The sequence below is a fragment of the Sturnira hondurensis genome, unplaced genomic scaffold, assembly GCF_014824575.4.
Source record: "Sturnira hondurensis isolate 20B ecotype Veracruz unplaced genomic scaffold, ASM1482457v3 Scaffold0025168, whole genome shotgun sequence".
In the NCBI taxonomy this organism is placed as follows: Eukaryota; Metazoa; Chordata; class Mammalia; order Chiroptera; family Phyllostomidae; genus Sturnira; species Sturnira hondurensis.
The window spans coordinates 667,314-684,489 of record NW_028097799.1 but is presented as its reverse complement, the minus strand read 5'-3'; the positions used below and the strand labels follow the sequence as shown (position 1 = coordinate 684,489).

Below are 17,176 nucleotides of genomic sequence, written 5' to 3'. Positions count from 1 at the left end.
TGAGTGCATAAATAGGCGGAACAAAATTAATATTTCTATTTTTCTCTCCCTTCCTCTCTCTCTCTAAAAGTCAATACATTTTTAAAGAGGCAACCAATGAATACTTAAATAAGTGGCAAAACAATCCAGGGTTTCTCTTACCCTTCTTCCCTCTAAAATCAATGAAAAATTTTAATGATTATATTGATGAACACTGATGTAAATGAACACTTAAGAGAATTCTATTCTTCATGTTCAGACTCCTTGCTCCCATATCTCTGGTCTTCTGCCCCTCAGTCACCTAAAGTCCATGCCTGCTGCGGCAGCAGGCGGCAGAGGCGGAAACAAGTCAGCTGGGCCACAAAGCACGGCCATAGCGATGGAGTGCACACCAGTCCATTTTAAAAGGTGAAAGAAACAAAACTACTCAGCAAATTAGCCATTCCACAAACTGGCCTTTGGACAACTAGTTCTTGGCATATCCATTTGGAGCCGTGAGGAGTGACCCTCCAGGGACATGGGAGATTCCCATGATCCACTGGGTGCCAGACAGTCTCTCTCACAACTTAGCATGTGTCTAAAGAGGAATAAAACAGGCTAATGCAACATGTCTAAGGCCATATCATATACCAGAAGTTTAGGGAGCCAACAAACAACTGTGTGGACGTGCACCCCTCATGGTAAAAGGGAGGCTCTGGTAGTCCAGCTCCTGAGACGAGCCTGCGCTGGGTGTGGCACAGAGCACCGCATCCTGCACGCGGTCCTACGTAGTACGCAAGCCCACCTGCATCACCGACCATTTACCTGGACTCCTGAAACACATGAAAAGGGTAGCCTGGACAGGGCTAGACGTGGGGCAGAGAAACAGGGCAGTTAATACAGACACAGTGTCGTGAATCCCAGTTCTACTGCTTGCAAGCAGTGTGATCTTGGGCAAGTTACCAAACCTGCCTAAGCCTCAGTTCCCACATCAGTGAAATGGTGCTCTATGCCATGCAGTTATGAGGATGGAGGAAATAGCCCAAGTAAATACAAACACTCTGCTGGTGTTTGTATATAAGGATTCAAACAAAGTTTATCACCACTGTCATAAGCATCCCTGCTGTACTAGACCAAGAGGAAGACATCAGCTGCTATAGAAGCGCATAGGAGGGGTGTCTAATCCCAACTGCACAGGGGAGAATCTGTTTTGCTCTGGCACTTGCACTGCCTGATGCATTTTTGAGAAAAAGCTTTGGCCACACCCAGTTATCATGCCAGATGCAGGTGGCAGTGACAAACTCGCCAACTTGATCTTCTTTCTTGGGGAATTGAAGCCACCTAACAGACACTCAGAATAGAGGCAGAAGGGAGAATCCAGGAGTAAGCAAAAGCCAAGAGAAGACAGAGGCCATGAGTGAGTGGAAGCGAAGAGTGCCCAGAAGTGGAGAGAGAAGCAGTGAGAAGCCAGTCAACAGTGGTGAGCACTCCAAGCAGTAAGCAGCTGTGCCGCCGCCGTGACGGTGGCACCCTGAACCAGGGCAATGGCACTTCTGCTGTGGGGAGGAGGAGTGGGCACACTGGTCGCCCAAGACTCGCTGCTCATGAATGACCTTTCAGTCTCCGAGCCTCTCCTGGTCCCTGTGAGATGACCTTGTTCCATGGTTTTACGAACACTGTATGTTTCACAGAGAATGAAAAATCAGCCCATCATCCCTCCGATCTGCATCTCCTCCACAGCACCTCACACATTCGTTTGTCTCTGGAACTTAAGCAGCTTCTTCCCCACAGCTCTACCACTATTTCTTCTTGGAAGAGGTTTTATGCACGTGCAGAAATGAAAAGGCAAACAAAGCTCCAGAAGGGCTTCAAACCAACAAACCTCAGGAGTGTCTGTGGTTTTTTTCCACCACCAGCACAGACCGTCCTCTGTGTACCACCTGGCAGGCTTCAGTTCCTTCTTTCAACCCACACAGAAAAGAAATGCAAAAATAGCATTAATAAGCCCCGAAGGTCTGGGACTCTTCTGCTCTGGCATAGACAAGCACATTCCTTCCAACTGCTGGATGAGAAACAGAGACAGGCATATGGAATGCGCACCCAAAGCCAGGCCAGATGGACCCCTCCGAGATTTATGAGACTGGGTCCTGATTCACCCACCCCTCTTTAAACCAGTCCCCTCTGGTTTAAGGCGAGAGTTTTCCTGGAGGGAGAGAAGCATTTCCTTACCTGACAAAGGATGATTAAATAGGCCATTTTAAAGAAAATGAGCTTCTCAAGGGGGGATGGTCCTGGAGTTGGAGATAAGGTTTTCAACAATGTCCCTGGGAAGACCAAACTGGGACCACAGCAAAACCTGCCCCTTAAAAAGTCATCAGGCCCTGGCCAGGGGGTCAGTTGGTTAGAGTGTCGCCCTGATGTGCCAAGGTTGCAGGTTTGATCCTTGATCAGGATCAGCCAATGAATGTGTCAGTAAGTGGAACAACAAACTGATGTTTCTCTCTCCCTCTCTTGTCAATTTTTTTTTTTAATTCATCAAAGATCTTCAAAGAATGTTATAGGGCAAACCACTCTGCAAACCCCAAAACATCCATCCATCTAAGAACTTGCTGCAGAGCCCAGAGAGAGGCAGCAGAATGTGAACACAAGGGTGGGCAACAGACCCGGGGCCGCCCAGGGCATTGTAGTTGCACAGGGGCAGCACAACTCAGGGACGCAAGGTTAAAGGAAGGCCAGCCATTCTAAAGACGTGGTCTCCCTTTTTCTTCTGTCCAAGTCACCAGTTGAGACTAAAAGAAATCCCCTCTTGTCAAAAGTGGTTACAACCTGCCTTTGGGGAGGAAAGGAAGAAGGGGCAGTCACCCTGTAGGTCTCCAGGAAAGCCTGCAAGCAAGCAGCGGCTGGGGAGGCTTCTGTGAGAGTCCCATCACTGGGCCGCTCACAGGCGGGAAACCACAGGCACCACCCTGGTGCGAGTGACTGCCCTTGAATATGGAAACACAACCACCTGCAAAAGTGTCACTTTTCAGAAATCTGCCGTGTTCCTAGCCACTCTCCAGATACTTTCGCTTGCATTTTCGGAAGACAGGAGACAGGAACATTCCTGTCTAAGTATAGAGTTTAAACTTGAAATATGTGATTGAGGCTCTGATCATGGTGCACCCAAACTAAAATAAAAGGAAGCAAAGTCTTACCTACTGGCAGGTAATCACTGTGTTCTGGGGCCTCGGAGATACATAGCTTGCTTAGTTACTGAGCAAATACTTTCATGGGGATCACCTGAGGGGTTCCAGGGACTGTGTTACTCATGGGTATTCAGGATGGAAGTGTGGTGACCCTCAGTAACTAGGCTAGGGGATGACGAGTGAGTAGGGACAGTGTTGGGCAGACATACTAGCTCATGGTGTCACAGGGGGACAGAGGGGTGGGGCAGAGGCATGTCAGCAAGTGCAGAGACAAAGTGACAGGGCGGAGGGGTCTGTGCAGACATGTGACCAGTGGTCAGAGGAGACTAGGAGGCTGGCAGGGTGCAGCTGGGTTTGAACCTGAAGGCTTTTGAGCAAAAGAAGGCCCAAATCGTTTGTGCATTTGGCAAGCTCATTCCATGAGTGGCAGGTGGGTAGGCTCTGTGGTCATCCGGGCCGGCGATGCCAACAGCCAGCACCACAGTAACATAAAGGCTACACTACTGATCAGAGGCTGGCACAGCCTGGACTACTGCACCCTCGCAACAAGCCTAGCAAGTAGGACTATTATGCATGGCAGGAAATAGACCCAGAAACAGAGTTACCTGCCGAGTCACCCAGGTAAGCAAGTGGCAGAATGGATGCGAGGCCAGGCTGCCTGACCCCAGAGCAGGGTCTGAACCACGACGCTCTACTATCTGGAAACAGTGAAGAGTAGTTGATGAGAAGATTCTCACTTCTACAGCAACATCACATACCTGCTTCTAAAATGTTAACAAAAATCTGTGACCACGTGGATCAGGTGGTTGGAGCATTGTTCCGTGCAAAGGTTACCAGTTCGATTCAATTCCTAGGCATGGTCAGGGCACATGCCTGGGCTGTGGGTTCGATTCCCAGTTGGAGCATATACGTCCCTTTCNCTATTATGCATGGCAGGAAATAGACCCAGAAACAGAGTTACCTGCCGAGTCACCCAGGTAAGCAAGTGGCAGAATGGATGCGAGGCCAGGCTGCCTGACCCCAGAGCAGGGTCTGAACCACGACGCTCTACTATCTGGAAACAGTGAAGAGTAGTTGATGAGAAGATTCTCACTTCTACAACAACATCACATACCGGCTTCTAAAATGTTAAGAAAAATCTGTGACCACGTGGATCAGGTGGTTGGAGCATTGTTCCGTGCAAAGGTTACCAGTTCGATTCGATTCCTAGGCATGGTCAGGGCACATGCCTGGGCTGTGGGTTCGATTCCCAGTTGGAGCATATACGTCCCTTTCTCTCTCTCTCTCTCCATCTCTCCCTCCCTCCCTCCCTCCCTAAAAATCAATGGAAATATGTTCCCGGGTGAGGATTTAAAAAATAAAAAAAAATGCTAAGAAAAATATGTGCCATGATGTTAGAATGATCTTCCCACCTCCGACTGACCACTGTCTGAAAAACAGGCACAGAGCACTCCTTTCCCTCGCGTGCCTCAGTGAAACCCGGTGGACAAAAAGGTCAAAGGGAGGACTGAGGGAGGGAACTGGATTTCTCTGGGGAGAGTGGTTGCTGTGCTATGTGACATCACTACCCTAAACCTAGTGAGGATTCTCAAGAGGACCCCTGGGGGAGCTCTGAGACAGAGTGACTGGGGCCTGACTCCACCTAGGGAGGAGCCTGGGGGGCACGTCATCTGACCCCTGGCCTGGAGCTCTAGGAAGAGGGGCAGGCTCCAGGGCAGATGAGGGCTGTTCTGGTGTGTGGGCTGCACCCCCAGATGAGTGTGTCCAGGAGAAAACATGAGATGAGCACAGGAAGGCACTTAGAATGAGAAAAGACCTCAAAGGCAGAGTTCAGAAGAGCACTGGCTGAGGATGATGGCCCAGTCTGAGCAGGGGCACCAGGCAGCCACCCAGAACAGTGATACCCAATACTGGGCAGAGGAACTCTGCAGGGAAGCCTCAAAAAGACCAGACAGAACCCACTTACCATCTGCCAGGCCCAGATGGCAAAGCCCTGCCCCCACTTCTGCCCTGGAAGGAAGTGGGCAGAGGAGCATCTGATGAGTGGGGGAGGGGCGACAGGCGGAATCAGGGAAGGAAGGCCTCGCCCTGTTCCCCTCTTCAGGGGCCCAAGGCAGATGGAGCTGGGCACAGGAGAACACTCTAAGCCACAGTCAGGTTTGGAGCTTTAATTATTACCCTGCCCCGTGTAGTAACCCAGCTTGGACTTGTACCTCAAAACAAGAGTGGGACGGTGGTATCTGAGAGTGAGTGACCAAACTGCTGAATTTTTGACCCCACCTGATTTTCATTCTTGAGAAAACCCTCTAAGTAAAGTTTGGAGGGACATAAAAAAAGAAAAATTAATTCTCAATCTACTTCATGTGTTTGTCCAATGCAGCGATGACAGCGCGTCAGGTCGCAAAGGCCAGCTTTCCGGGTACCGAACGAGAGCTGTTTTGTTTTTAGATTTTGGGCTACAACCAAACACTTGAGGAGATTACTTGGATAACTGAGGAAGAGAAAAGCAGACAAACGTACACCATTTCAGTCAGTAAAATAAAATCTTCAAAGAAGAATTGTCAGCATCTCAGAAATGTCTCCTTAAAGCAGCTTCAAAGCCAAGGCATCTCCTTTTCTGTTCAAGTTACCTCATCCCCTCCCCCGCCCTCCTCCCTCAGGCTACGGAAACTTGCTGCTATTGCTAGGAACGGCTGGAACCACTGAATCTCACAGTCTCTAAGGTGACTTCTTGGGGGGAAAAAGGGAGTTTTTCCAAGGTAAGTCTACCGTAGAGTTGTGACAGGAATCAGCTGGAAGGTTCCAATGTGAGACTTACAATTACAGACAATGGTAGGGGGAAAGCCTAGAGGAAGAGAGTCCCTGTCATCCCCGGGAAAGCCGATGACAAGGTAAAATCGGGCTGCAGTCGTTCTGACTCCCATTCCCAAAATGGGGTCAGGAACTGCCAACTCTCTCCTTAGAAGCAGCTCACTGCCCACAGAGCCCAGCCCAGCCAGTGGCCTGAGGACAATGGAGGGCTGGAGAGGGACCTGGGGGGAGGCTCTGACTTCCAGCGTAACCTCTCTGGGCCTCAGTTTCCCCACCTCTGACACAGCAGGTCACCCTTCTATAAACATTTCATCTTAAGGCTGTAGAGATCACAGAAGTGAAAATGAAACTCCTGTGTGAAAAGCTGTTTTTCCTATGTGGTCCTCCACAATGTATAAGGGTTTTTCAGGGGCGGGGGAGTATTGCATATTTCCATTCATTCAGTCACAGATGATGTCTGGGCCTCCATGGTGTGGGGAGGCAGGGTGCTAGTACTGAGCAAAGAAGGGCAAAGATGACAGGCCCCTGCCCTCAAGGGGTTTGCAGGCCCGACAAGCCAGGATGGGTTACACCCTCCAACCGGTATGCTTGTGCTATGTGTGGGGGGAGGGGGGACAGAAAGGAGGAGCAAAGAACCTTGAACTTGCACTGAAGAACACTAAAGGGCACCCTTCCTGCTCTAAAACGCTAAGTGTCTCCTCATCCCCAGCACCTCTGCTGGCAGCACCTCACTTGTGAAGATATGTCAGCAGTATATCACCCTGAATCTTGCCTCCTTCCACTCCAAAACTCAGTCATGAGCGTAAATGGTGGGCAAAATGGAAAAGGAAAGGTACCCCTACTTTTTCCACAAATTGAGACAATCATAAATAGATTCTCATTTTTGTGCCAGAAATAAATGCTTATTTTTCTTTCCTGACATCTAGAATTAATAATGGATGTTGTTTCTACCACTGTCCCACTATCAAATCAGACACAGAAACCACATGCAATTTTACTTTCTTTTATGCTGTTAACATAGTGTGATTGCTAGAGAGAGATCTGAGGCAGCTACTGACTTCTGTAACTGAGCCATCCGAACCACAAAATAGTCAGGGTTTAAAAGAATGCTTTCATCATTCATCTGCTCATTCATTCTTTCATAAGCAATGTTTTTTGAACACCTACTATGTGCCAGTTAAATGTTCTAGGCACTAGAGTATAGGAGTGAACAAAAGCCTCCACCCTCACAGGGAAAGAGCAACAAACTTCTTAGCATATAAGTGTAAGTCTTATGGAAATACAAGGGGAGAGACTCAGGGATGGGCAGAAGAAAAGGCCCAGGGTAGGGTGACAGTGCTTATGAACAAAGGTGACATCCGAAAAGAGATCAGGAAGGAAGAAAAATGACAATGTGAATTTTGGGAGGACACCACACCAGATAGTGAAGAGCAAGTGCAAAGGCCCTGGGGTAGTGAGTTATGTTTGAGATTTTGGAGGTAAAGCAAGATGATGAGTAGAGGCTTGTATGAATGGAGTGGGGGTGGACCGGGGGTGCACAGTGTGGGAAACAAGGTTCCAGAAGTAATGGGGCACCACATACTCACTGCTTTGAGTGAGAAATGTTCACCGTAGGGTTTGGAGTGGAGAAGTGACAGAATCTGCCTTACATTTTTGAAGGACCACTCTGGCTGCTGTATGGAAATGGGCCTGGGGCACAGGGCGGGAGGCGCACATGAGCAATGCAGGCAAGATGTGGTGGCAGTCTAGAGCAGGGCGTAACGGCGGAGATGGTCAGAAGTCAGATTCTCAATACCCTTCCAAAGGAGGGTTGACAGCAGTTGCTGACAGACCGAATGTGGTATAAGAGAAAAGAAAGAAGGGTGTCTGGAACACCCAAGCAAGTGGAAGAACAGAGTTGCTGTTTGTTACAATTGGGAAGGGCAGGTTGGGGGTGGGGGGTGGACGTTAGGAGTGTTGTCTTAGACTGCTGACTTTCAGAAGCCCATTGGGCATTTAAGTGGAGGTGGTATGTAGGCCATACAAGTCTGGAATTCAGATGAGGTTGGGAACACAGATCTAAATTCGGAAGACATCAGTGTTAGGCACCATTTAGAGCCCCGAGCCTCACAGGGGTGTCCAACCCGCAGCCACGGGCCGCATGCAGCCCAGGATGGCCACGAATGCAGCCCAACATGAAATTGTTAATTTCCTTAAAACCCTTTTCTGGCTCATCCGTTTTCATTAGTGTGTGAGTATTTAATGTGTGGCCCAGAGGTGCCAAAAGGTCGGACACCCCTGGAAGAGCGTGAATAAAGATTGAGAAGAGGTCCCAGGACCCAGCCTGGAGCATGCAAAATTTAGAGGTCAGAGAGGTGAGCTGGAACTGGCAAAGGAGTGTGAGAAGGCACTGCCTGTGAGGCAGGAGAACCAGAAATGTGGGCTATCTTGGAGGCCAAGTGGGGAGAGTGTTTCTAGAAGGGAGAAACGGCAAACTGTGACTTAGTCCTAGCTTTATTGATCAGAGTTTCTGAGTACCTAGGGGAGACAGTGATGTGCTCCATGACTCAGACAGGTTCAACAAGAAAGCGACAGGATCAATAAGTCCCTCGGCTGGTTAATCAGAGATAAATTGAAGGCTATAGTCTAGCTATAAAGACAAGATGCAGAAAAACAATCTGATGTCATGACAGGTAGATAGATTACAAACCACGTGGCACCCAGGGGCAAACATAAGCGAATGAGTGTCAACCCCAAAGAAAATTTCTAGTGACATATCACTGGGCTCTGTCCTCGGCCTGCTTGACATGCCAGTGGCTTTGATCAGTGATAACTAAATTTGACTGCAATCAAAACCATCTAAGAGGCTCGTGAAAAGCGAGCATCCCTGTGTCCAGCCAGACCTACTGAGTCAGGATTCCCCCTGTGGGCAGTGGGGCGAGAAGCTAAAGGAAGCCCTGAGCAGAGAAAGGAATTGAAGGAGCAGGCTGATCGGCTGAAATGTACAGCTAAAACCAAGTTGAGTGGAATGTAGAATGTGCTCGAAGATGACAACTGGGTAAATGTGGAATCCTGCATTTAACTCTGGATAGGGTACACCCAGCTGGATCTGAGACCAACTTGAACTCTCAGTGATGAACCATGTGACCTCAATCTTTACGGACAGCACATGACGGGAAAAGGCACATAACCCAGCCATACCCACTATGTCCCCCTAAAGCACTCTCTCAGTGGGACAGAGGACACATGGGAGGGCGGTCAGAGGAACATGACCAAGATGCTGACAGGACTCCACCCAAAGAGAAGCAGATGTTTAGCCAAGAAACTCGGAAGAAAACAGGACTCCACCCTGAATACCTCAAGGGCCAATATGGAGAAGGACTTATTTTGTGGGATCCAAGAGGGTAGATCCACAACCAATGAGTAAAAACTACTAGAACACGATTCTACTGTAGTGGAAGGAAGGTCTTTTCAACAGCAGGAGTAACCCAAAGAGACAGAAGTAGTAGGTGCTTTGCTGCAGGAATAAACTCATGCACACTAAATCAGCACTCACTGCAATGCTCTATGTGCACATGTGTTACAGACACATGTGCACCCTTGCTAGACTGGAAGTCCTGAAGAATTTCAACCCCAGCGTCCAGCGCCAGCCCTGCCCTGTGCTCTGTGCGCAGTGAATGTCACTGGAACGAACGAGCAGACCGTGGCTGGATGCCACCAAGCCTGCTGGGCAACTGCAAGTCACGCTACACAACTGTTTGTGTTCCTCCTGAAACAGCAGATCCTGCTCTTTCTCAAAAACTGCACGCAAACCACTTTGGAGATAACAGTTACCCTCTGCATCTTCACAGTCAACTTGGAATTCAGAAATGAATTATTTAACTGTTACGTATAACAGTCAATAGTAATATTAGCCCTAGGTTTAAAACTCGGCCTGGTATTACATAAGTACAAGCAATAATAATTTTTGCCTCCAAAGTCTCTGTAGATTACATAAAAATCTGTGTTGAAAAAATCTGAGCCTTGCCCTCCAGGCCTCCTCTCATGTAAATGTCACTACATCTCTCCCTGGGGGGATTTATTTACTGATTCATGGGCTGGAGTGATTGGCCCCCTGGAGCAAGCCACCCACCACCCTTGGCCAGCTGTGGTTCACCACCAATGCCACCCTGTCAACAGGCCTGGTTAAGCTTAGAAGTTAACCCAAAGGGCATCCACAGAGCAGCCTTTGCAGTTACCAAGGCGATGGATGCGCATCATATCCTCCTTAAGAGCTCCCAATACCAAACCAATTCTCTGGTCCATGAATCAGAGCTAGGAACGCATCGAAAACCGAGGTCCTCTTCCAAAGCCATATTCTGCCCTAGTCCCCATGCAGGGGCAGACAGGCTACAGCCATGCGTCCAGGAGAGGGAGCCATGTCTCCCAGAAGCATTTACTCTACTGCAGGCACTGCCTTAGGGGCCAACTCATTTAATCCTCACAACAATCCTCTGAGGTGGGATTGGAGCCCCACTGCACGAATGGGAAAAGGATATCTCGGAGAAGTTGACACAGGTGCCCCAAGTCACACAGACGGTAAATGGACAAGCCAGTATCGGAACTCAGGTCTGGTCGGCCCCTAAACTGTACACAGCAAACAAAACAATCTTAAAGCAAAAAGCCAGATTGGGACACTCCCTTGTCAAAATGCCCGGGTGACTTCCTCTCAGCCAAACTTCTGCAGGACCCCACCTACTCAGGCCTCTGCCGGCCTCTCTTGCCTCATGCCCTATTCTTCTCACCCTTGTTCTCTCCTTCCCAATCCTACTGGCCTTGCTCCTGTCCCTAAGAGTCCCCAAGTCTCTGACTCCGGGCTACCACTCCTGCTAATCCCTCTGCCCAGAATGCTATGCTCCCCAACGCCCTACAGGTCCCCCTCACTTCATCCAGGTCTCTGCTCCAATGCCACTTCCTCAGGAGGCCATTCCCAACTGCTCTATCAGAAAGAGACTTCTTCTGTCACCACTCTCTAACTAGCCCTTACCCCCCACCTTATGTTTCTCGCCAGCACTTACCAGTACTGGACCGTACACACTTGGTTAGTAAACTGCTCATTGTCAGCACCTCCGCAGGAATACAACCTCCGGGGGGCGGGGGAGTGGGCAGGGACTCTGCATCACTCCTGCTGCTCCCCTGCGTCCAGGACCCCCAGGCGGCCCGTGCATGCCAAACTGGGTTGCTGTGTGCCCTCCACCCTCTGCCAACTCCATCTGGTCTCAGACACTGAGGGCTGCTACACAGTAAGTGGATGACCTTGTCCAAGTAACTTCAGCTCTCCAAAGACATCTCCCATTTACTGAGAGCGGCCCTGACAAAGAAGGGACGGGTATTTCATCCCTCCCTGAAGACCGCGTCGCCCTCCTGCTCTGATATTTGCTACTTTTGGAATTCTGTGATTTTATCAGAGAAGAGACATTTGGTGCAGCTGATGAAACAAAAAGATAATTATATGTCACAAAAAGAGAAAAAAAACCCTTCAAAACAACCAATTGTCTGTTTATTGCTAGAACAGACAATTAGTTCATTTAATGCCTTCCAGTATCTGTTCAAAGCAGACAGAAATGGAACTCTTATTAAAGGAGAGTTACACAGAGCTGCACGATCCAGCACTGAACCAACCCGAGGGCTTCCAGAGGTGGAATTTCTGCAATTCCACCAATGCAAATCCCCAAGCTTACAAGGGGATTGAGGCAGAAGCTGGTCATAATCCAAGAGAAGACCGGTATTCAACATTAAAGTTTCTAGAGATAAAATTATCTCTGTTTGGGGAACTTAGTTTGTCTCTCTCCATTTTTCCATAAAACATTTTACATTCTGCACAGTGTTTTGCAAATAAACAGCGGCTTGTTAGTTTCAAAACTCAGGATTTACTGTGAGTTTTATTTGATGCATTCTATCCGAACATTGTTTTAGTGGTGGAAATTTATCCTGGCATCAGAGGCATTTGTTTACCGTGCTTTCTTAGTTTTTCTCTTTCTTTTTAACACATATAATACTTCAAAGAAATGCTTGGCTTCAGGCCCTGGTCAAGCTCAAAGGGTGAAATACCAAAGAGATAAGAGAACAATCTTCTGGGAAAATTTAAGCTAACCTCTTAGTTTACAACTTTCAACCAATCCATCCACTCCCTCATTCTTACAAGGTGGGAGATGATAAAGCTTTACTGTGTAGCCAAATACCGGAACAGATAAAATGCCGACAGCAATCTCACTTCCAAAAAAGGGAGAAAAAAAGAGTTTGCATTTGTCTTTGAATTCCAGTGCTTGGCCTCAGTAGGGGAAGTTATACAGAAAAGATTAAAAGGTGCGGATGGAAAGTAAAGAGCGAACTTAAGAGTATAAAATGCTCAGAACAGTGTATCTTCACTGAATCTTGGAATATGCCCTTCTTCACTGCCAGATTTTTTTTCCTTTTACTGTACTGTATCTGATCATAAATTTTGAATATTCCTAAGTGTTTTCCATCAGCAGACAAGTGTCCACACTCTGTAGCATTAGTGGTAAGTTGATCTAATTCAAACAAATTACACCCAGCTTCCTTCACAGGATAGGCTAACAGCTTATCCCATAATGCTCACACTAAACAAAAAAAAAAAGATCTTTATGGCTTGAGCAATCTTCCAAAAGGTTAAAAACAAATAGAAAGAAGGCTGCAGGTTGTTCAGTGATATTTATGAGCATTATTGAAGTTCTTGTGCCAATATTGGGAAACGTTTCATGGAAACACTCATCTCTGACCAACTGATAAAATTCCAATACACAGTCTGTTGCCCACATGTATTGTTACTTCTGTGATTATTCTGATATAGTGATCAATTTAGGCTCCACCTCTAAGGAGTCTTTGAAATATGGTATTATCTCGCAAAATACTTTCCTTAAAGAATCATGGTTTTTTAAAAAATTTTTGTTGAATGTACTTGAGTGACACTGGTTAATAAAATTACATAGGTTTCAAGTATGTAACTCCGCAATATATCATGTATACATTGTATTGTGTGTTCAGCACCCAAAGTCGAGTCTCCATTTATGCCCCCGAGCCCTCTTCCCCTTCCTCCTTCACCCCCTTTCCCACTGGGAATCACCCACTAGTATCTGTGTCTGTCAAGTATGTATTTTTTGTTGTTGAATTCTTTCACCTTTTCACCCTGTCCCCCAGACCATAACTGCTCACACTCTGTGGTTTCAAGGAGGAAGAGAAGACAACCTCCCCCAGTATAACGTGCGGCCCCGAACAGCCCAGATGCGCGAATTTCCTCGAGTCACTCACTTTTTCGTTCCACGCCCACAGTCCAATTCCGAGAAACGCTATTCCCAAAAACTGAAAGAGAGAGAGAAAGCAGTATAAATACAAGGGTAAACACCATGTTTTTACTGATATCAATTATAAAGTCTTCTATTAATTCTTTTGCCACTTTTACCTGGCTAAGAAATAGTTTTCTCTAAAATCTGAGTAACAGGCTAACAGAAAACAGAACAAAACAGAATCCCCTTGATTAAAGTTACCACAGCATTGAAAAGCATTGGTTTAAAAAAAAAATGGAGTGTGTACATATGCAATGGAATATTATTCAGCCTTTAAAAAGAAGGAAGTCCTACCAAATGTGACAACAGGGATGAACCTGAAGGACATTATGTTAAATGAAATAATCCAGACAGAGACGATAAATACCACTTGGCATCACTGGTACGTAGAATCTAAAAATAAGTAAGTCAAACTCATAGAAACAGAGCAGAAAAGTGGTTACTTGGTGTGGGGGAAGTAGGAGGGATGGGTGAGAGGGTGCATACTTTCTGTTAAAAGATAAATAAGATATGAGAATCTAACGTACAAAGTGGTGACTATAGTTGATAATGTACTGTACAATTTAAATTTGCTAAAAGAATAGAACTTGAATGTTCTCACCAAAAACAAAGGTAACCATGTGTGGGCATGGATGTGTTCATTAACTTGATGGGCAGAGTCTTTTCATAATGTGAGTGTGTGTATCAAATCATCATGTGTACCCTAAACACCTTACAATTTTGTCACTTACGCTTCACTAAAACTGAAAAATCCACAAAATTTTAAAATAAAAAAGGGGCTGGGGACACATACATAGGTGCTTAGAAATCATTCAGGTTATGAATAATAAAGAGGTAGAATTTTGAATGAGGTCAAGGTCATTCATAACGTTTAATGGTGCCTTTGAAGGTCAAAGAGGCACAGCACATGCCCCCACAAGTCCAACCTGGTGCTCACTGCGAGACAAAAACCGGGGACGTGCACTGGGAAGAGCTGGCAACTCTCTTCACCACCAAACCATTACAGATGGGCCAGGCCAGAGAGGGCACGTGGAAAGCCCCCTGTCCCTCCACGAGCTCTTTGTCACTCCTTCAAAAGGCAGCATGAATCTTATCAAGTCCAAAGTGACCTCAAGAAAATTCCTGGATGCTTCTGTTCTTCAGAATCTTAAATTACTTATACTTGAGAGGACTTCCATGACTGGGTCTGGTCAACCCAGGTCCGCAACTTCACGTGTGACATGGAGCACAAAAGTGACAGGAAGCCGAGTTAAAGGAGGACACGATGCACTCAGCTAAGGCAGAGGTGTCCCTCATCCACGAACATGGACCTCACGTGCTGCCCATGAACTGTGGTGAATATGGGGGCGGGGGGCTGGGGGTGGGAGAGGAACAATTGGTGACCAGGGGAACTTTCCATTCTAACTCATCTTCAGAATAGTCCATCTGTTCTAAGACATGCATTTCCACCCTCCCCATACTTTAACATCTCTGAAACTGGGACGTGTCTTAAAATCGATGGTACCTTATAGTTGTTTTTCCTTAATTGTACCAAAAAATGCTATGTGACTTCTGATAAGGGTGTCACAAGTTTGATGACACATCACACAGTGCTGTCCGCCCACAAAGAGCTCGGGGATCAGAACTGGGTGTAACTGGCCGTGAGGGAAGGCTCACTCCTCATCTCCGTCAACAATAGCAACTCAGAATTTCCTGTCCAAACACTAAAGTGAGAAGAACAGGCCAGCTGACCAGCAGCATCTGACGTCAGCAGCACACTGTTTATTTTCCTTCATTCTGGTGAAGTTAAATGCCAGGAAAGCTGTCCTCTGAGAGGGGTACGCAAACAAAGTGACCGTGAGGGTGGCCACTCTTTCCAGGTTCGGGGATACCCGAGAACTGTGCACCTGGCGAGGTCTTCACCATTCGCCACAGGGAGCGACACTTTGCAGGCATTGGCTAAAAATCCGACCGGGGCTGGGAAAACAGCAGGAGCAGAGGGGAGGGGAACTGAAAAAACACAAACAATGGACGGGCCCTGGAAACGTCGTGCTGTTTCTAAAAGTCGAACTTCCCAAATCTCCCCACAACCATGCGTCAGGACAGCAAGGGTATGCAACACGTTCTCAGCCCCCATGCAGAAAAGTTCCAGCAAGTCCTTGGTTTGGCAAAAAAGACCCTTTTCTTCCTAATTTTGCTCTTACATGTTTGAATTGTATTTAGAAAGATTTTTTGTTTTTGATATCCCATCAGAAAAACTGTGGTCAGCCACTCTACTCCCCTGGTCAGAGTGCTATTTCACTTTACGTTTCTGATCCAAAACAATGAGGTACCAGTTCCCCAGAAGGTAGAGGGGACGCTGTAGTACAACAATAAAGCAGTTCAGCATGTTACTCTCTCCCTGTCTCTCACATTTACAGGCCCTCGGCACCACAGGGTGACACGTGTACACGCAGGGTCCCATCAGGCCTAGAGATCACTGAACGTCTCATTCCACATGTATGACACCCAACTCATCCCAAACCAATGCCTGATGCTAAAGCTCGGATCCTGAAGCTCTTCACAGACAAAGGTTCACATTGCCCCCCGTGCAGTACTTAGTCACAGTGACATCACGAGATGAGTGGGATGTTGTGGCAGAGGACATTGAAGTCAGCATTCCTCCCTGTGGAAGAGGGTGGACATGCCTCTTCTGAGAGCCCTGCCTAATTGCTAACATTTATTTCCCTTCATCACTCACCAGCCATTGTGCTCTGTGGGCAGTGTCTCTCTCAAGCATCACAACAAGTTTATTTTTAAATAAACACAGAGTTTAAGAAAGAGAAAAATAAGGCTCACAGAGGCACACAGCTTCTAAGTGGAAAAGCAGAGATTTGAAGTAAGAGGAGTCTAGCATCAAAGTACATGTTCTTCCCAGTCTTGATAAATCCCCATTTTCCCCCCCAAAATAGAAGATCAAGGCATCCGGGTTAGAATCATGTGGAACAAGAACAACAGAGTATGCATTTCCTCTCCAGAAAGCAAAGGAAGGTTGAGGCAGAAAGAGATAAAAACCTGGTTGAAGAACAGAGATGCCCCAGGCTAGAGTCTGCAATGGAGCGACATAGAAAACAGAAATTCCATGGTGGGTCAACTGTCTCCTCTTCCTGTCACTTTGAAAACCCTTTTTCTTTTATGAACCATATCAGTGGATTGAAAACCAAGAGTCTTCCACAAAAAGGTGAGAGAAAAAAATATCGGGATCTGAAGAAGACTCACAGACAATTCCTTTATAAACTTGCTCCAATACTTTCTGCTGTAATGCTGACTTTCCAAACAGAGGTTTAAGAATTTGGAGAAAGAGCCCTGGATTTAAAGTCAAGGAAAGCACCTAAGCGAGCAAGTGGTGCAGGGCTGGGGCCTCAACACACACATACCTTCGGTGCTACGTCACTAGGAAATGTCCTCCTGATCACTCTCAGCCCATATGTTTTGTTTTAAACCCAAGTTGTTCCAGCTCCAAATAATTAAACAGAGAAGAGCCAAGAAACAGAGACAGGCACGCAGCACTCGCGGCACACCGAGTTTCTTCCTTCCCACCTCCCCAGGAGAAGAGGACCATAAACCACCAAACTGACCTCACTTGGAAACCCAGGGGCCAGCGTACACGGAACAGCTGAGAACACTTAAAGGCAACTCTCTTCCTCTGAAACAGAACAGATCTGACGCATCTTCCCACATGGCAGTGTATGCAAACACGCAGTACAAGTGTTTGTCCACCCAATTTTTGATGTTTTAAAATGAGCAACAATAATTTTGCCAACATCTGTTGAATGCGAGTATGAACTAGGTACTCTGTACTTTTATGAATTAGCTAAAACAGCTCTGCCTAATACAGTAGCAATGAGCTACTGAGCCTCTGAAATGTGGCTCGTTCAAATC

The 17,176-nt window shown here is 47.0% G+C and overlaps 1 protein-coding gene across 1 annotated transcript in view; it reads right to left on the bottom strand.

The window, feature by feature from the left end:
* Window positions 1-17,176, bottom strand: part of TSPAN5 (tetraspanin 5) — a 173,616-nt gene that overhangs the window by 18,009 nt on the left and 138,431 nt on the right. The window contains exon 2 of the mRNA XM_037039122.1: window positions 13,242-13,292. Coding sequence (XP_036895017.1) covers window positions 13,242-13,292 — 51 coding nt within the window. The remainder of the gene's footprint in view (window positions 1-13,241; window positions 13,293-17,176) is intronic.